This window comes from Amia ocellicauda, chromosome 20, assembly GCF_036373705.1.
Source record: "Amia ocellicauda isolate fAmiCal2 chromosome 20, fAmiCal2.hap1, whole genome shotgun sequence".
Lineage (NCBI taxonomy): Eukaryota > Metazoa > Chordata > Actinopteri > Amiiformes > Amiidae > Amia > Amia ocellicauda.
Genome location: NC_089869.1, coordinates 11,996,364 through 12,016,887, shown reverse-complemented (window position 1 = coordinate 12,016,887; position 20,524 = coordinate 11,996,364). Strand labels below are relative to the sequence as shown.

General features: G+C 40.4%; 2 protein-coding genes across 3 annotated transcripts; one reads left to right on the top strand and one right to left on the bottom strand.

Annotated features, from left to right (window-relative positions):
- The first annotated feature begins 525 nt into the window (after window positions 1-525).
- cox5b2 (cytochrome c oxidase subunit 5B2) lies at window positions 526-2,591 on the top strand. Its single transcript, XM_066693379.1, has 4 exons — window positions 526-709; window positions 1,495-1,565; window positions 2,053-2,152; window positions 2,360-2,591. Exons 1-4 carry the CDS (start codon window positions 607-609, stop codon window positions 2,470-2,472), a joined length of 387 nt encoding a protein of 128 aa, XP_066549476.1. The 5' UTR covers window positions 526-606; the 3' UTR covers window positions 2,473-2,591.
- Window positions 2,494-20,098, bottom strand: herc4 (HECT and RLD domain containing E3 ubiquitin protein ligase 4). 2 transcript variants are annotated; one of them, XM_066693374.1, is made up of 25 exons: window positions 19,855-20,098; window positions 18,201-18,491; window positions 16,170-16,329; window positions 15,252-15,328; window positions 14,278-14,499; window positions 13,836-13,927; window positions 13,180-13,310; window positions 12,486-12,646; window positions 11,537-11,613; window positions 11,163-11,287; window positions 10,722-10,781; window positions 9,434-9,545; window positions 8,858-9,047; window positions 8,473-8,645; window positions 7,877-7,996; window positions 7,550-7,570; window positions 7,100-7,198; window positions 6,767-6,934; window positions 6,433-6,576; window positions 5,982-6,148; window positions 5,772-5,838; window positions 5,492-5,574; window positions 4,611-4,794; window positions 4,308-4,410; window positions 2,494-3,934 (listed from the first exon to the last, which is right to left on the bottom strand). In XM_066693374.1, the coding sequence occupies exons 2-25, from the start codon at window positions 18,424-18,426 to the stop codon at window positions 3,726-3,728; spliced, it is 3,171 nt and encodes a 1,056-aa protein (XP_066549471.1). In that variant the 5' UTR covers window positions 18,427-18,491; window positions 19,855-20,098; the 3' UTR covers window positions 2,494-3,725. The 2 variants fall into 2 exon arrangements, with proteins under 2 accessions (XP_066549471.1, XP_066549472.1); XM_066693375.1 differs by lacking the exon at window positions 7,550-7,570.
- Between the last annotated feature and the right edge of the window lie 426 nt (window positions 20,099-20,524).

Here is a 20,524-nt window from a genome sequence, read left to right as displayed (position 1 = left end):
GCAAAACAAAATGTACATTACCCATTTAAAATACACTTTGTCAGTTTACCACACATATGCAGCTCTAGTTGTAGTAGTTAGTTTTTAATTGCGACTTCACTGGACGTGAATAGGTGGCAAACACTACCTCCTCAAACAGAGCACTTCGATTCATTGGGCAGGAATGAACACAAGGAAATCAATGATAAACAGGATGTTTTTTACAACAGCTAGCAACTGCCAGACTTCAGAATAAAATGTTAAACTCACCTGCGCAGGTAATATCGGCCAAATCCAATAAAGTCAAGTGACGCACCACGCGTTTCGTTACAAGAGACGTCATTTGTATGATTCCCCCCCCAGTTGCCGCAAATATGCGCATTTACTCAGTTTTGCTTCAGACGACGTATCGAATAATTCAGCGTCTGTTTCTTAAAATAGACACCTGCTCCATCTCACCCGCCTCCGCATCCTTCCTGCTCATTGGATAACGTGTCGCGGAGTCTGGATCGTGATTGGCTGATAGCTAGTGTCCATCATGTTAGTTTCAGATGAAGTTTTAGCAGCCGAGGCAGGCAGCGCACCCACTTTGCTCCAGGGAGGACAGACAGTGAAAGTGCGGCAGAAATGGCAGCTCGTCTTTTCCTCCGGGCTTCGTGCAATGCGGTTCGTTTGGCCAGCGCAAATGCAGCCCCCAGAGCTTCCCAGCGGGCCATAGCCACGGAGAAGGGTAAGCAGCCCCTGCCATCCACCCAATAAAACTATATAAAGCTTTCGCCTGCCGCGCTTGGCATTCCCTCTTATATATAATGTTAATATAGAGGAACAACGCACAAAAAGCGATTGGTGCTTAACAAATCATATAAAGTTATTATAGTAGCTACTGTTGCAAAGCGTATGCATTGCAGGTCATGTGCGGACAAGGACATTTTGAAAGCCATCGCGACCTGTGCAGTTAGCACGTAGTGGGTGTTTTTAGAGACTTTCGCTAACGTGACGTGGTCCAGTAAAATACAGCATTCGCACACATACTACTTTTTTAATTGATAATGAGATGAAGGTCATTGTGCTTTCGTTTCATTAGCAGGCCTTTGCAGCAGGGCCACCTTTTTTGGCAGCGCAGGCCACAATTGGTGCCAGCACGTCCTGAGTGCGAGCGGCGGCACATTGCGCGCATACGTCATGTGTTGTGCGTCGCGCTGTCACGTCACTATATAGACCAGAGAAACGGGTGATTTACCTGGACTGTAACAGCATCGCAGCACATGTATTTGTACACAATGACTGTGGCAAAAGTCGTGTTCAGTGTTGCAGGTTGACTACTGACAAGCATTCACTTCTCTTGTACCTTCATGAGCTTTGCAAACTATATTCCCAGGTAGCCAATAATAAAGTGTTGGGGCTTAGGCTATGTCTAACCTTTTAACGTTATAACTGAGCACAACATACATTTTTCCGGATGCATATAAGTACAATCCACTGATCAGTGCACTAGTGTACACCTTTATTCCTCAGGAATCCCAACTGATGATGAGCAAGCCACAGGACTGGAGCGTCGCTCCTTACAGGCTTTGAAGAAAGGACAGGTACAGAAAATCAGTGCTTTGTCCCCCCCCCCCCCCCCCCCCTCTTAAATTGTTCTTACATTTCTAAGCCAACCAATTAAGGGGAATTGGAAGGAAACCATTTAAGCAACTTAAACAAGATACAAAATTACATTAAATCGGTATAAGATTCATTCTTGTATGTAATTCTTACGAAATATATTTCTAATATTGCCAATTGCACGTCTGCTACTTGCTGTGATTGACCAGGAGACAGGAAACAAAGCACCTTTATGTAGATCTAGGATATGTGCTGGTCTTGATCTGTATGCAGGTTGTACCATGAACAATAGCAACAGAGCCAGGCATGTATGTCCTTTTCCATCAGTAATGTGCACATGGTATGTCAAGTACATACTTTAACAAAGCCTATTTTCCCCTCAGTGAATTACTAGTTGACAGTGTATTGCAATTGCTATGGTATGTTTAAGAATGACCTGAAGTTCCATCAATCTTTTATTCCACACAGGACCCTTTCAGCATTTTCAGGCCCAAGACATATACAGGAACCAAGGAGGACCCGCATATAGTTCCCTGCATTGGCAACAAGAGACTGGTTGGCTGCCTGTGTAAGCTGCACTCACATAAAATGACAGAATTATGGTGAAGTTTCAATTAAGGAACACACAGCTTTGTTTTAAGGGATTTTTAACTAGCAATGACATTGAATACCGTCTATTGCAAAGATAAATTTTCTTTGTCTCATACTGCTAGTATACATACATTGTTTAAGACAAAAAGACTTGATATAAAAAACGTATTCTACCTGTTTCCAGGTGAGGAGGACAACACGGCCATCGTGTGGTTCTGGCTCCATGAGGGAAATGCCCAGCGCTGCCCCTCCTGCGGCTCTCATTACAAACTGATCCACCACGATCTCCCGCATTAAAACGCAAGGCAGAGATATTGCTCCGCTCATGAACAGATTTATTTTTTCACCAACACAAAGGGAAGTTGGTCTCACTTGCAAAAGAATGTGTGCACTTTAAATAAAACTAAACCAAGAAACGATTGTCAGACGTCATTTTTTCCCCCCAACGAGCTGAGGGGATCGCACTTGACACAATTATACATTCAGATTCTCTTCAGCCTTCTGTGGGGGTTTGTTGAAGCGAGACGACACACAGAAAAGGATTTGCACTTGCCCCTATCTTAAGAGAACAAAATGATGTAATTCGTGTGGTGCCACTAGAAGGTAGGAAACACACCTGAAATGAGCATTATTATGCTAATAAAACGTGTATTTGCACTAACACATCGATAACATAAACCATCCCACCTTGCCGTTTTAAATGTAGCTGCTAATTTTATACAGAGTATCTTATCAGTAATACAGAAACTCAGATTTTATAAAAACAAATGCTGATGGCACAGAAACTAACATAAATCAATTTGTTCAAGTATTTGATTAATTCTACATAGGCTACTGCATGCCCCCAAGATTGTGAACGCCTGGAAAGTTACCCATACAATCTAATATTTTAAGAAATGATCCACAAGAGGAAACGTTCGCTTTAATTGTACACAACTCCAGCTCCGAGTTTAGCACCCCCCCTGCCCCGACCCCGAACAGTGCACATGGTCCTGAACAAGTCTGTTAAAAAAAGACCACACTTTACACGCAACAGTAAGCGATTACATTCAAAATAGTGATCAGTGCCAAAATGTACTGATGCATCACTTAGATAAGAAAAGTAACTGCTAATGCTAAATGCATATTTTAATGCAGCTAGAAAACAATGAAAAAAACTAAAATGAAGAAACAAATAAGCATTGACTAAAATCAGAAAGCAGTTTGTCTTCCAGATAGAAACCAAATTTTCCCTGTTTAGTCCTTCAGGGGGCAAATCCACAAATAAATGAAGGAACAGTTTGAGAATGGGGTCCGGCAGATGCATTCGGACACAAAGCCTCTCATGACCCAGGTTTCAGGTCGCCCTCTTGACTGTTCCTAATTTGTATTTCTCCTCTCGTCTTGAAACAATTGTGGCTAATGGATTTCTTAAAGTGCCTTTTTACACATTCTTCAGATTCCATCCAAGTCAGTCAATTAAAAAAAAAAAAAAAAAAAAAAAAAAACATACAACCTGTCTGTGAAGTCTAATGACGCACTACTCTTTTTAGTATTGTGTTTAAGCAACATTACACTAAGTTGAAGCCTTCGTAGTGGTCGATGGCCTGAATGAGTTTGGCATGTAGTGTCTCTCGGTCCGTGTATTTGGGCAGATCCAACAGGTTGAAGCAGGTGTGGGCCACGGGCAGGTACTGGTCTCCTCCTCCTGTGGGCTGGATCACCAGTTTAAGGCTTTTCATGCCCATTATGGGAATTCGGTCACTGCCACTCAGAAACACTGCACAGAAAACAGGGGAGTGTCACATGAAGCTACACAATACACAGGATGCACAGGAAGCTACTGCAAACAATACAATCTGGTGTACGAAATGAACGATTTGTTTTGTAAGTATTTAAATGTAGATTTTCATAAAATGGAATATTTCCTAGAGAAAACAGAAATGGCAGGTATACCTTGAATGTGAACTTATCTTGGGGTGATAATCAACAACCTTTTACAGCTCTGCCTGTATAACAAGTTTGACCTCAAATACCAGGCATGCTCTTCTGGACAGTTGCTGTTGCTAGTTTCCTTAGTTTTTGTGTTGAAACTGTGCGAGTGCCTGCCCTGTGTGCTGCATCGTCCCTCTCCGATGGCGTGTCACACTTACAGAGAAACTGCTTCTTCTTCTCCAGTGGCAGCTCATGGAACACTTCCCAGAACAGCTTTATTGTGGGGTGTTCGGCCCAGTACTCGCCTTTATATTCGGTGCTCTAGGGAAACAGCAAAGCATTACATGAAGTTGTGTGGAAACTTTGGGAGAGCGAATCATTTATGCAAAATGGTTCTTAACTCAATGCCTAAATGGTTTGTTTCAAAAACTTTTCCTCTTTATAACTCTGACAAATTATCTTCTCAAAATGTGACAACCTGAACAGGATGTGTTTTTACTGTAAACCGAGAGGCTGCCTACCTTTTCCAACTCTTTCCAGTCATAATTGGTGTTTCCAATGACCATTGCCTGCAGCTCGCTGGGCTGAAACAGCTGGAGGACTTTGCCGCCACACACTTTATGAAATCCCACATAGAATGCATCAAATAACGGAGCCACAGATTTATTGAAGATGTAGTCAACATATGCACTGACAAACTCCTGCCTGAAAAATTAAAGTTGAGTTAAAGTGATTGCTTAGTGATCCAAACATATAATACCTTGGTAGGGTCCCAAATTGTACATTCAGTATTTTTTAAATATAAATAAGTCACACTGTGATAAAAGTATCAATACTAAATGTATATCAACAGCATATTTATCAATAAAAGTTACACACTTTACGTTTCCAAATACACAATGTTGTCCTTTAATCACACCCAGCAATTCTTATTTAGTGTATCCTGCTTTGGCCTTTAAAACTGTGAGTTCAGGGTCTTCTACTCCAGCTTCAGACCACAAACCATTAACTAGGTTGAGGTCTGGAGATTTTGATGGCCTAATCAAGAACATTTATTTTATTCACCCTGACTTGTTTGGTCTTAGAAGTGTGTTGCTTCAGTGAAGAAACAAAAAGGCCAAGTTTCTGCAATGCCTTTTGTTTGCAAACCAATCTGTAGACATGGTGTCATATGTCTAGGCAGGAAAGTTGATTCTGTGGCACTTTCCCAGAGGAGAAATGACACCAAAGATACAAAATACTGCGGCCAAACAAGACTCACCTTCTACTAATGCAGCAAATATAAAGGCTGAAAACAAACATATGCAACACATTTTATCACCCTAACAGACAATATCCAATATGCACTAGTACATTTTATTATGCATGCTTACATAGGGGGCATAAGTAAATATTTACATACCGATTTGATTGATTAACACAGATTTCTCCACCATTTGGAACCAGTTCCTTGACCTCGGTAGCTCCAAAGTTTTCCACTGTAATCTGTTATAAAAGAAAGAAAAAAAAATCGAATATCTTTGTAAGGTTATTCTGTACGATAGAATGAAACCCCAATGTAGGTTTTAAAATATGGGAGTTTCAAATCCCGTACAAGCACTGTAAAAACTGCAAAAATGTGTCAAGATTTCTGCCTGCAACACAAGAGAAATAAAAAATAACCGAAAAGCATGTTTACGTACGGTAAAATTTAAACAGAAGGTTTCGTCTAGATCGTCTTCGGTGTAATCCAGTAGATGCTGCAGATTTCTGTGGAGAGATGATAATGTCAGAGATTGCACAGGAGTTTCCAGTATAACCAAGTATATGCTGGAATTCAAGGACAGGCTATTCGATGTCCAGTTATTTTCTTAAGGAACTGCAGCCCGGTCCTATTCCTGCTTCCTACTCACCTCCCAACATCAGGCATCAGCTCCTTCAGGTCGTCCAGTGTGGGCGTCTTTTTCAACAGCTTTTTATACAGAGCCAAGGGGAAGTGCAGGTCCACGATGGTCAGATTATAGATCGCCAGGCCACAGATAATCCCGATTAGATGAAATAAATCAATTTCTTCAAAAGTCTAGTGAAAAATTAAATACATAATATTATTCACCTAAGATGAGTGCATAGTCATAACTGCATATTAGAAATAAGTTGGGAGACGCTTTAAAAAGTAAGACCTAAGAGCAAAGCATTCACTAACATTAGGTACAATAAACACTGTTAAACTGTATTTATTGTACATCTGTGAAAACTCATTTACCTTATTAACAAATGTAACACTGCATGCTCGCATTAATCAAATACAGTTAAACGTGACTGATATAGCTAAACAGACAGACATTTCAAACTAAAACTTATTACCTTATCTGAAAACCATATTAGCCTGGAGTCTTCATAATACCTAAACATGCCATATTTGGGATCCAGCAGCTCTCTCATTATGAGCAGGAAGAACTCCTTTCGAACCCCGCCAGCATCCACAGCCTCCTCCCCCACGAAGATAACCTGGGATAAAAAGTAGGCTCAGTAGTAAGACTACCACACTGCAACTTTTTTGGTTGTACAGGTGTTGGTTCCACTGAGGCTTGTACCTAACTGCATCAAGATCCATATTTCGCCATAGAAAACAAGTATTCGCCCCCCACACACACTATGCAAAATGAGAAATATGCAGGGTACCAATGCCAAGAATCACCTTCAAAGGTTTCTTGTAGTCGACGTTCTTTGATTTCCGCAGTACTTCCATGGTATCCCCAACAATGTTTTCCCTTCTAACAATGAGGATCAGACAGGGGTTTACGGACTCCACCACCGGCAGGAACAATGAAGAGAAATTCTGCCTCTGGGCCTGGTCAACCGCCATCTGGGAAAAGCACAAAATCCATCAAAACGGGGTATTTTCCTAACCCTCAGAGTAGACAAGTGCTCGCTGGCCATTATGAAATAAATTTCATCTTCAGTGAGGCTGTAATTCAAATTTGTCTGAAACAAAAGGAAGAAGAGAAAGGTACGCACAGTACGCACTCACCTGCATTTGTAACACAGCGTCTGTCTGCAGTAATGTCGTCTTTGCTGCGGCATCAAATACAAAGGGATAGGTACAAATAGTGACGGGAATGTCTGTCATCTGGAAGGACAAAGATGAACAGATCTCTCAGTCCGTTAGCCCAACTTCCTTGAAAACTGCATGTCAATACAGGGTGAATAGAACCTATGTGTGCGGATTCATGACAGGGGTTATGAATGTTGGCCAAACAACAAACACGGTTAGTTTTACAGCTAAAGAATCATGAGATGATTCATGAGGATGAGGCTGAGGATTTCAATTTCCTGCTGGAGAATCTCTCTGATAATGATCTTTATCTGAGCAGCTCTAGGACTATTCGGCCAATAAGCCACGAGATTGGTGTTCCATCTTTGTGAAAGAAATGACAGAAGACCTATGTGACGCATCAACCAGGACCGCTCATAAGCTTACCTCTAATCCATGGTTGAGGTCCTACAAAAAAAGGCAGCAGAAAGAAATTTAAGAGACAGAAGAAGCATTAGCATCTGATCTCTACTGCTGAGCAAGTCAAAGATTTCAAATACACAAGGAATTAATGCATTTCCTAGTACACACAGTTGCCAGGAGCAATAAGTCCGGCACCCTGGTCTATTCACATTATCTTCGCCCCCATATTGCTCATGTCTTTCTGTACTTTCCTGAACAAAGCAATATCTGGCTAAGAAATGTAGCTCAGAAGCTGCACGGACCTTGGGGTCAGCACACAGTCACGCACAGTGTTTATTGTGTTTATCTTACCATCCCATACGTCTGCTGTTGAATCCAGGTGATATAGTCGTTCTTAATGTCTATCAGGGTCTCCAGCTCATGGATGTAGAATTTGTCGTACTGAATTATTTGCACAGCCATGTCATTGACCTAAAAAGCAAGATTAAAATGAATAACAAGTGGTGTATTTGAAGGTACATTCATATTCTCTACTTACAACCGTGCCAATTCCTAGGAAGGCTAGAATGTGAAAGAATAACCATGACTTTGCACACTGGATCCAAAGATGCATCCGATTTTTACGTGCTTGAGAGGAAAAAAACAAGTGCGCGCATCTGTCTCAGCTTGCGCACGGAGTCCGTCATTGTCATACGATGAGTTAATTTTGGAATCGAAACGAGATTGATTCGATCAGATTTGACGTGCATTAAAAATGAAATTGACTACTGGAAAACGAGTGTCTAACCACAAAGTATACAACAAAGCAAATAAATATAGACAAACAACAAGTGAGAACAACCAATGACGTTCTATTTCTTCACCTTCTATTCCCACATGCGTAATCACTCACATCATTTAATTACGAGGCTGAACAATATGAAAAAAACACTCGCGTTTCTCCTCACCCTGTGGAGAATCTCGAGGAATTTCAAAGCGGTGTGCAGGAAAGAGCCGAATATTCTCGCCTCCGAGTGGGGGATGCCAATCTTCTGCATATTCAGCAGACTCACCACCACTTCCTTGTACAGCTCCACAAGCCTCTGGAAGACTGGGGGCTCATGTCTTGACCACCAGTTCTCTGGAAGATTCCATGAAACACAACTACATTTAAAACGTACAAACCAGAGATTACTAAATATTCCACTTTTCTGAGCAAAGTTATCTGGACAACTTCACTCTAAAAGCACCTGCTTGGGTTAGATTGGAAAATAACAGGTGATACTGTGTAGATAGTTAAAACTGTTTTTAAAATCCTTGTCTCTACATACACCATTGAAGAAAAATCCTTACCAAGGACTTTCAGAGCTGCTTCCTTCAGAGTGACAACAGCTGTGCCAAATGGGATTGTCAGAGTGATGAAGTTGTTGCAGTCACTAAAAATTGGGCATTCGGGCAAAGTGAGGTACAGACGCAGAGCTTCGATATCTGGAGGAGAGTTGGTAAGTTTAGGGATCAAGTTCTTTTCCAAACTGGCAGCAACCTTGCAGAAAAAGAAAAAACAAAATTGCAAACCATACACTAACACAGCAATTGATATGGCTGGGGTTTCATAGTTCTGTCATTCATTAAAATTATACTATAATTTTTTATTGCCAGGAAGTCTTTGCTTCTACCAGTTACACATGCAGCTGATATTTGCTAGTTGAATGTATTCCAAGCAGCAACACACACATCAATAGATGAATGGTTGAAGGACCGAGGGTAAACTAAGATGGGGGTTAACCTAGGACAATATGCGTTTAAAAGGCAGACTGTGGACCATCATGTTGCAATCTCAAGAGGCATGCCAAATTCCACAGTATGCGGAGACCATGCGAGTCGGACTGTTCAAACGTCTTCGTTACTCTGAGAGCACTACCCACTAACCTGCTGCGTAATCTGTGGGAAATCAGGCTGGATCAGTCTGTGAAACATAAGTCGTGCGGCGTTCATATCCACCCCTGACAATTTACTGCTGGTTTTGTAATGATCTGGATTGCTGGGGGAAAGAAATGGAAAAATACTTCACCTCAGCTCCTCCTAGGGTTTGTGTTAGAAGAACTAACACACGCATGACAAGCATGACTCATGATTCTTAGCCTACGTGTAACTCCAACTGGAATTTAAAAATGAAATAAACAAATAAATAATCATTTTGTGCTGTCTACAGCAGAACAAAGCAAAGGATGTGAGACAAGAGAAGCTGACAACTCCAAAACCACTTATATATTAATCTATGAAAAATAAAGACACTGTGGAATAAAAAAAAAAAACACATTGTCAAGTCTATGGTTAGATGAAAAGAGAATTTGATTTAAAAAAAAGTATATACATATATGCACAAATGTTACAGAAACTGTGGAAGACTCAAAGAAGCAAGGAAATATGTATACTTGGAAGAACAAGAAAAATAAAAAAATGAACTGATCTGAGAACAAACAAAAATATGTGACATCATTGAGAGTGAAAATGGACAACTGCAGATCTGCAGAATTCCACTGTTCCCATTGGTGGTGCAGCGCTGTGGAAATCTGCGCTAAACAAAAGTGACCAAAGATATGCGGATACCCTCGCAAGGGCGGAGTGCAATTCAGCACACACAAAAAAAAAAAGCTCAATGGCTATTCTGTGCCTTGGATAACACGTTTGTTTTCTTCTTTATATTCTGTTGTTGTGGTATCGTATTGGTATCGAGTATTGTGATACTAAACCTGGTATCGAAGTCAAAATTCTGGTATCGTGACAAGAGAAGGAAAAAATACCTCGAAGACCACCACATAAAAGATGGGGAAAAAATAAACTTTGCAGGAGTGACATGGAAAAGTGAAGTTATAGTTTGAAACATGCAGAAATATCATCCAGCAGTGGATCAACATAAACCAATGATGATGATGATGATGATGATGATGATGATGATACATACACCTATTGGTATATTTGACCATAGCAAGCCAGATGTAGGCCAGTTGACCTGTTTCACATGGGGATGGGGGAGCAGCAATAAGAAAATATAATTGCACACACTTAAAGCCTTTATTTTACCCTTCAACAACTGGAATAGCACCAGTGTGTTTACTGGATAAATGAAAGAGCACTAATGCAGCACATCTGGAGTGTGTGCATGTGTTTCTGTTGCCACTGATAACACTCAAATGTGTAGCAGATTCACCATTACCTTTCAGATAAGAAGCTCCCATTGAGACAGCCTGCAGAGGAAAACACTAAATCAATCTCACTGCAGGGATAGAAGAAGAAAGGAACAGTCTGTTATTTTTCATTCATTTTTGAGCAGTGTACTTTCTCCTAGGCCCCACGGTAAAAATATATATATATATATATATAGCCTTTATATAGCAGCCACCAAATTAGTTATTTATGAATGCAAAGAGCTCGAGGCTAGTTCCCCATAATCATAAATGCTCAGCAAACCTCATCCGATCCACAAATTTGACAGTGCACACTGAGAAGTCCTGGCAGTGCTTGTGTTCATAGTGCAGCAACACAGCAACACCTTACTGGATATTTCATTTATATGCAGTGCTGCATCATACTGAACCCAATATTTATATACACAATGTGATAGTTACAGTGAAAGTTCCAGCACAGGAAGTCTTACTTGGCGATCTCTGCAGGCAGTCGGCACTGCGCGTGGTTCAGCCACCTCTGAATGAGCTCAGCGTTTAAGGTCAGAATGTGTTTGCGTGGGTCTGGGATTCGGACATCGTCTGAAGGCAGGGAATTCTGAAAGAAAGCGGACATTAAGGCAATTAATGATGAACTCACATTCTTCCACGATCCATCTCAGCAGCACTGTTCGCAATATCTCAGTGCAGCAGCTCCTTAGAGACCAATTCTACTTTCACAAAACCAAAAAAACAGGCTCCCTCAAATAAAAATCCAGATTCTCTTGAATTATTAACCAGCAGCTCATGAATTTAAAACATTGCTGGCACTATATTCACAAAATTGTGATTAACAATATGGACCTACCTGAGGAGTATAGTAATGTGCAAAGCTCTGGTCTCCACCCGCATACACCCTCTTCACACAACAGCACTCCTCAATATCTGCAACACAAATCAGTCCATTCATATTCTACAGTCTCCTGAAGCTAATGCTAAAACAGAAAAACAGAAAAGGCTTCTTTATAGCTCTAATAATAAATCAGCAGATCACATCAGCATACAGAAATCCTAAAATAAAACGTTGAATCCTAGAAATATTTCCTTAGATATACAAGCCAATTCCCTAAACCTCTCCTTAATCTCTCGTTTGCTATTGAAAAGAAATGCTATCGATTCCCATTGCTTCTGTGCTTTTAGCGGTCTGCTTATCATGTATTCTAATTTATAATGAACCAAGTTTAATGTGCAGCTAAAAGCAAGATGAATATCTAGATGAAATGCAATCAATCACAATTGAATATAGTGCCTGCCACAAGGAATTGCATTGTTCAGATACAAATATTCCCATATATAAAAATAGAAACGAATACAATTTGAAAACTTTTTTTTTTTAGGCATTTGAGGAAGTCGACTAAGTTTCAGTTCTAACAAGACTGAGATCTTATATTAAATACACATCTAGTGTGGGTGTCTGCATGAATAATGTGTGTTTCTGAGTAGGTTTACCACATTTATTCATTTTAAATTTTAATTCTATTAGGCAATTCCCTTAGTTACATTAATATTTAATTTTATGGAATGAAGCATGAATGATGGGGGGTTTAATGTAACTTGGGGACTTTGACTGATGAAATCAAAATGTAAAAAGATAGAAAGCATCAACTGAGTATGCCTGGCGCAAGATATGATCTTAAGTTAGTTTAGTTAAAAAAAATAAAAAAATAACAACCTATCTTAATATAATGAATGTGCGAGTCATCAGATGCTGTGTATCAAATCATATCCTCATGTATTTAAAAGTGATAAGCACTTACTTATATTAGGAGGACACTGTCCGTTATAGGCCACAAAGTTGCCTTTTACAGGAGCAGGGCTTTTCCTGTTACTCGTTGAGCGAGTTCCCAGTTGACCATTTCCCCCCAGACCAAAGGCATCAATCTTTCCAGATGAGGGGACAAACGCTAATGTGTGCTGCCTTGAAGAAAGACACAAAATCGGAGATACTGACTACAATGAAGAAAACAATATTAGGCTAATGAAAAGGTGTTTCTTATTTAACAAGGTCTTTCCTACTGAGAAACCAAATTATTCATAAAGGATTCAGTGAAATAAGGAATTCCTGTGCCCCCTTAATAACTACATATTTAATGGTTTAGCAGACTTTTCCCCTTAAAGAAAAGTGACATACACATCCTAGAGGCTGAACCTGCATCAACAATCTCTTCCAAAGTATAAAGATCCTTTTCTGCACCTGATGTAAGTTTTGTTTTGGGTGCTCTATTGCATTGTCACAGTTTCATTTTAAATTGACATTTTATATGCAGTTAATACAAGAGAAACATGTTACTGTGCAGTACATCCATGCTAAAGGTACCACGAACATGTCTGCCACACAGTTACAGGAGTTTACAGGAATCTGAGAATCTTTGGCTTTAATTTCGTACTCCCGATTTATGAGGAGTCCTTTCAGTTCCTTTAATAAAAGTGCCAAAGACGGATGGTACTTACCTACCGCAGGCTATCTGCGTGACTACATTCCCCATTAACTCGAAGACCTTCCTGGGATTTATTTCGTGGTTGGTGGTGTTGTGGCCCAGCTGACCATAACCCCCAGCTCCAAATGTAAATACGCCACCCTCCTACAGCACACATTAAAATACATACATAAATAAATAAAATACTGAAGTGGATCCAATTCAAATCTAGTATGCAGGCTGTGGGCACTTTTGCAGGAGCTGAGTTTAAAGACCAAGGACAGATGAGCATGCGAGCATTTCACAACCAGTGCCGCCCCGAGACTGAGGCTGTCTAGGAACTTAATATATGTAAATTAAAATGTAACTGAGTATTATAGGTTAGCAAACTATAGTACAAAGATTTCTATTATACGTATCATACCTAAGGGCCAGCAAAATGCACCATCATTCAACACATTAAAAACACCTCTCTTATTCCACTGAAATATACAGATTAAGTGCACATATTAGAGTACACTGACATTACACAAATCCACCTGTGAATTCCCCTGTGAATTTTGTGGAGGCTTTATTGTAAACCAACAGAAAAAGCAAAAATACAAACTACTCCTTACAAACGCTCCCTGAAGACATCAAGGTAAGAGATCAATAAGGCGAGAACAGCACAGTGGGTAATAGCATGAATACCTTTGTAAGGGCAGCTGTGTGATCTTCTCCACAAGAGATGTACACAACCCTCTGTGAACGGAGAGATTTAAGGAGGACAGGGACATATCTGTCTGAAACAGAAACAGTTTATTTTCATCTTGCAGAACATAAGTTCCTTCTTTGATGAAGGCAGGGCAGACTGATGCATTCTTTCAAAGAGATAAGAGACATCTGCCACTAGAACACTAGATAGAAACAAAAACTAAAGAAATACTTAAATGCCAGGAAATAACATGTACGTCCGCAAACAGCAACTTTCAAGTAAAGTTACACGTCTCTCTCTGGTACGGGTACAACTATTTTTCTTATGAGCATTTTCATAAAGAACTTAAACACTGTCACTATTAAAAGACAAAACATACCATTCATACCATTCACCTACAGTAAGACCCTGTTGCGAGTTTCTTTTCGCTCGTCTTACCATTCTCGTCGTTGAGGCCTAGTTGACCGAACTTGTTGCGTCCCCAGCCAAACACTGCTCCCGAGAGGGTGAGTGCGAAGCTGTGGGCTCCCCCTGACGATATCTGAGCGAAGGGAATGCCCAGCAATGACCGGATCAGCTGAGGAGACGACTGATTTTTGTACTCATTCCCCAGTCCCAGCTGGCCGTATTTATTTTGTCCCCAAGAGTAGATCTGACTTCCTGCACAAGTAAATTCATAATAATAAAAAAACTATAACCTTTAATTCCTAGGTTTTTTCTTCAAAGATTTGTTAATTGCAATTCTTGAAATGTCAGGCCACAGTCCTGCATATAAAAAGTGTAGTATAGTAGTTAGTATATGATTAACACTGAATCAAGACGGACTGTCTTCCGAAAATGCCAAGGATTTGCAAAAACTGAAATAATAAAACATTCAGTTAAGAGAAACAGCTAAAATAAATTTAAAAAACTGAAAGGGAACAAACGAAATTATCATATTATATATATTTTTTATGTTATTGTCATTTCAAAGTATTTTAATCAGATATGCACAATTCAACTTCATTTCCTGTTTAGTTCCCATTGGCCCATGTTACTTTCAATCTTTCAACTGACCAATGCCAATATATTTCTTCTAAACAGTCAATAATACTGAATTATGTAATTTACATCTCATGTATTATAATACCTACTTTCCTAGTATTATTACTTCTTCCAAAAACAAGTGATTGATGAAGAGAATAATATTTAACTGAAACTGGATCTAAACAAAAACAAATCAATTTCAAAACTGAAAGTAAAATGAAATTCTGGAACTGAAAAACAAAATTATGCAATATCTGCAAGTTGATAAAAACCCGGCAATAGACAGACACCATACCAATAATACTGTCTACGTACAGAGAGGTTTGCGGTGTGCACTGTTAGCATGGATACCCATGTTGTTAACGCATGTATGTCTAGTGTCCTACCTTTTGACAGTGCGAGAGAGTGCCAGAATCCACAGGACACCTGGACTATTTGAACTTCTGACAAACTCTTGATATTTCTAATAAAATAAAATAAAAAGAGAGAAACACATTCAGCAAAACAAGTTTTCAACCCATTACCATGTACAACAAGATGGGTAGGCATTTCAAGTTCCCTTTGCATCACAAACGCCTCTGAACATGTAGAAGTCATACATTAAGGACTCGCACGAACAAACCCAGGATGCTGAAAGCTCCAATTGCTCACTTCCGAAAAATCAAACCAGGGAAGCAGGTAAGCAGCATGGCTTAAAATAGACAAACTCAATCAAGCTGAAGGTAAAAATCACCCCACCGTATCACACAAGACAGCAGACATTGCGTGAAAGAAGGGCAGGCCGGAAGCAACAAGATTGTGGTGTGAAGGAGCTTCCAGATCTCTGTTGGGCTTTCATGCAGTATCTTCAATCAAAATTGAGATGCAAATGTGGTAAAGGTCTTCCTAGGTTATAAAACTACAAACCTTGATACCCAGTACTGTCTACATCACTAACATTGAAACTGAGTGAGCTAGAGCATACAAGATCAAATAAAAATACATAAAAAGCTGCAGTGTCCATTATGTTTTCATCTCATGCTACACATATGCTTTACGCATCAAATTATACAGTTGCATCCTTACTAAACACCCCCATAAAGGACCAATTTTGGAAATTAAGTGATGCAATGACTGCCACCCAACCCACTGATCAGAGAAAGCCGACTACAAGGAGGCTGTCAACACCAGATAACTGAAGTTGCCACTAATGTTCTCCAACTGTTCCACTAATGAGGATTTACAATGTGTCACTTGTGCTGAAATTCAATGAGCATTGGAGCGGTCGAGAAGGAGTAGCAGAGAATCAAAGGAAGGGGAGATACCTGGGTACCCGAACACTTTCCTCCGCTCCAGGCAGGCCCAGCTGTCCGTCCGCAGCCAGGCCCCACGCAAACACCTGCCCCTTGTCGTTCACGGCCAGGGTGTGGGCCTCACCGCAGGACACGGTGATGATGTTCTGCGCGTCCAGAGCCCCGACCTGCTCTACAGAATCAAACATAAATCATCCCAGGGCCTATCAACCCTCAGCTGCCCATCATATTCCTGACACCCATACCACTATACATCTGACCTGCTAGAAGGGTAGAATACAGAAATTATATACATAAAAAAAGGGAAAGTCAAGTGGAATGATGTTTTTAAAATGTTAATGAAGTGACGATAGTATGGTTCCTCCAAGTATTATTAGGGATAGATATTTGATTCACTACAAAATATAAATGTACTCGAAGTTTATACCAGATTGTACCAGATAAAACTGATATAAAGGCATATTTTGCACATCAAAGAAAGGATCACAAATATGTTCCAAGTAGCAGAGTCAAAGTTAGATTAAGTATTTACATATTATTTATTGTGTGGTTTACAATCTTTGAAAAACACACTGTACACTGCAGTGTACTCCGTCTCATCCAGTGTGTGAAGTCTTTTACTTTGGGATTATTTGGAGAACATTTTGAATATGAAAATTACATATTCGGTCATTTATTTGACAAACTATATCAGGTACTTACATGGAGGAAAAAAAAGTTAGGTGATTTACCAAAATATAGGTTTAATTTAATGAAAAGTTCTGGAGTTACAATAGGACCAAATACAGATGTTGAATGTTCACATTTGATTGGTTTATCCATGGTTTTAGAAGGAAAGCAGTAACAAGTATGTATTAAAAAGGCTGATGCAAATTATGATAATATACAAATGAAACAATGTTTGGATCTCAAAACGTGGTGTCAAAATATTAACAATCAAAGTCCAGCTAGGTGGCAGCAGCGAATGAATCAGCTGACAGAGATAATGAGTTTGCTTGTGGCGAGAGCAAGCCTACAAAGTCCTACAAACTAGGCTCATTTTATTTCCCCTTTTAAGTACATTGCAAAAATGAAATGGGACTCCTTCTGCTTGCTTTTGAGCAACGCCAGTGTCCCGCTGACATTCTGCTGCATGGGCAAAGACCTGGCAGAGGAATGCCTGGAATCAGCTTAGTCATCAGAAGCTTTTACAGCCGGACAGCGATCCCCTCCCCCTCCCCGCACTGAAATCATCTGGAGTCTCTGTCCCGCACAGTGGCAGCGAGACCCTGTTCGGCTTTCCAATAAAACTAACTAATGAAACGGCCGCTGTCCAAGGGCAGACAAATGATACATGGGTGGCCAACAGGAAGTAAACTAGTGTAGTCCCAAAAACCTGTGGGATCTATTCCAGAACTACGCTGCTTCATCAGAGACGTACAGTAGAGTGGGGTACCAATTACTCCCAACCCTAGTATCCGTTGTAGTGCTTTTCCCTTTCATTTTGCGGGAAGTGTTTTCATGCACTACCTCGGACAGAAGTTTAAACTGAAACGAGGAGTATCGTGCAGACGACAGATTGAAACAAACTCCAAATGAAAGAGTTTGGAAATCTGAGATCTCTTCTACTACAAAAAGAAGACACTTTTCTCAGCTGTTGCAATAGAGTATACAGGAACTACCCTGCATTGGCCTCTGCACTAAACATTCATGGGCCATATGGCTTTGTTTAAAGCGGTCAGCTGTCATCAGTAGGCTATAAAAAGTTGCAGGTATATAAACATTTTACCCTATAGGTTTGTTCTTTTGCATTCTTAAGTGTCACATCCCTTAAAAATAAACAGTGGCTCTAATAAGTATCTATGTTATGGAAGAAGGTAGGAAAGTTTAACATAATATTAGAAACAAACCCATTGGGTGCAAATTTAAATATGATTATAAGTTTTAAATGTTACTGACCAGTGTTTCCAGAAACATAATATAATTAATACAATAATAATATTCATTCATAGATTTTGAACAAAAATAACTAAATAAAATAATAAAAATCAAAAAGCGGGTTACCTGGTCTCTTCCTGGACTTCTCGTGCCCAAGCTGCCCCAGGTCATTGCAGCCGCAGGTGTACACTGTGCCATCCTCCAGCACAAACACGGTGTGCCGGCGCCCGCAGCCCATGTCGCACACTTTTTTGCCATGGAAGAACTCGCAGTTGCGGGGCTCTATCACGGTCTCCTCGTCGATCCCGCCCAAGCCTAGCTGACCAAAGGATGCATTACCCCAGCACAGCATGGTGGCCCACCTCCACCCCGCCACACTTGCTCCTTTCACTGCCAACTGTCAAGCAGCGGGTTGAACTGAAAGTAGAGGTCAACAAGCAGAAATAAGCAACAAACACAGACCAAAAAGTCACTCAAATCCAACCAGGATGTCTGGTACAACCCTCAAAGTGTGTTGTTGTTGTTGTTGTTGTTGTTGTTGTTTTACATGTATTTGACTCAAGTGACAGCGCCTGCTGTCTTACTGGAAATAACAGATGTGGCACTGGGGAACATGGAAGTAATCATAGTTCATCCAAAGACACAAATACAACAACATTTAGTAATCATCCCTGGCAACTAGGAGGATGTGTCAACGTCATAGAGAGCGTCAATATAAACAGTTGGTTCTAGGACTTGAAGTTTACACTCGGCAAACTTCACTGCATTTATTATACATCACGTAATTTTGAATTAGAGACAGTTAAACAGCCAACGGATTGGGTGGAAGCTCCAACACGCATACAGAATCGCTACTTTGCCAGTTTCAGGAAATGCATGTGTAGCTAGCTGTAGTGTACACACATTTCAAGTACAATACGTCTGCATTGAGACGGTGGTATATATAAATAAAGGACAGCTTTTCACACTAAAGCGTGGGCAGGCTTTATTGTCTGACACGATCAAGCACGTTGCTTAACTTCGCCCTACAGTTCGAGAACACTTGAATGTTCCAGAACTCAGGGCTGCTGCTGTGTGACTGGCGGGGCAGTACTAACACACAACGAGATCTCCTGCTTTATTAGGGTCCAAAACCAACGAACCACTTGCCATGTCGTTAAATCAATGCATATATAGTTTCGGGACGTTGTTTTAAAATATGAAATATAAGGCAGTCATGAGTAACAACGATTTCATATGTGATCGAAACGGAAGACACTCGAAAGCCCTTCGTTATGCTTGCGTTGGCTTTTTTTTAAATACAATTTGTACAAAGCACATTACTTGCAGGCCCTGGCGTATTCAAAAGCATACCATTACATTCAAAGGCATTGTGAACAATATCCATCATCAAAACAATAATGCATTCATGTAGAATATACTGTACTATGTCCAGTAGCGAGCATTTATAAGTAGGAAAACTGTCATTTTTGCAGCGAGCACTCACAGAGATCAGCCCATTGCACTTTGAAACACCAAAATATAGCGCTTGATCCTTCACGGACAGATTTCAGCTACAATCTGGGAGCTAGCTGGGTAGCAGTAATGACCTGAACTTTATACTGTGACAGTCGTCTGCACCGAGATGCGAATGAGCGTTTGGGGTTTGCTTTCTATTCCCTTCAGGAGACAATGTGCACATTCACTCAATGCAGAGGTCCTGGACGACTGATCACTTTTTTATAGAAACGTGGGTCCTGTACAAAGAACGGAAAATTGTACTGTGGATTTTAAGTCTTACCTGCAAAAGCCACAGCGAGGACTATTCGGTGTCTGTTGTCTTCTGCGGATTAGTCTAGTCCCGGACTTCACAAGGGGAACGACCTTTACCCGTTCATGGAGATGTGCTTCTGATCATGATATCACCCGCGGGAGTGAGTGTCAACAGAAACAACTCCACGATCTTGTTAAATGTTGGTCAATCGCTTCTAGAAGCACTTCACCCTGATGCACAACACAGATCATTGCTCCCGGACGTGACGACACAACAGCCACACCCACATTCTGCACTCTTTCCTGCCTCGGCTGTTCTCTGGTAGATTCTAGACGTGTGCTGTCATGTAAGATCCTTAATTTGACAACACTGTACTGCACTTGTTGGTGCACTTTCTATCCTTGATGCTCCGCCCAGCTGCTCATTATTGATGTCAACTGGCATGCTTCTGTTTATAGTGTTATCATGAGAAAGAAAACATATTGAAGATAATTCAATGCAAGTCTCAGTTTGTGTTCAATCTCATTCTGAGCCCAGTACATGTTGTTTGGGGTCTGTATGAATGTGAATATGGTAAATGTGAGATTGTGGTGAATGGGAAGTGAAGAAGTGGCAAAGTGTGTGCTGACTTACGGCATGTTTGGGAGCACTCTGTCTAAGGCCAAAGGGACAACATACAATGATACCCTATTAGTTC

Coding starts and splice junctions, on each gene's coding strand:
- cox5b2 (XM_066693379.1), top strand. CDS start 607: ATGGCAGCTCGTCTTTTCCTCCGGGCTTCGTGCAATGCGGTTCGTTTG. Junction 1,566..2,052: donor AGGCTTTGAAGAAAGGACAG/GTACAGAAAATC, acceptor TATTCCACACAG/GACCCTTTCAGCATTTTCAG. Junction 2,153..2,359: donor GAGACTGGTTGGCTGCCTGT/GTAAGCTGCACT, acceptor ACCTGTTTCCAG/GTGAGGAGGACAACACGGCC.
- herc4 (XM_066693374.1), bottom strand. CDS start 18,426: ATGCTGTGCTGGGGTAATGCATCCTTTGGTCAGCTAGGCTTGGGCGGG. Junction 15,329..16,169: donor GAAAGTGTTCGGGTACCCAG/GTATCTCCCCTT, acceptor TTATTTTATTAG/AAATATCAAGAGTTTGTCAG. Junction 6,935..7,099: donor ACGCTGTGTTACAAATGCAG/GTGAGTGCGTAC, acceptor TGCTTTTCCCAG/ATGGCGGTTGACCAGGCCCA.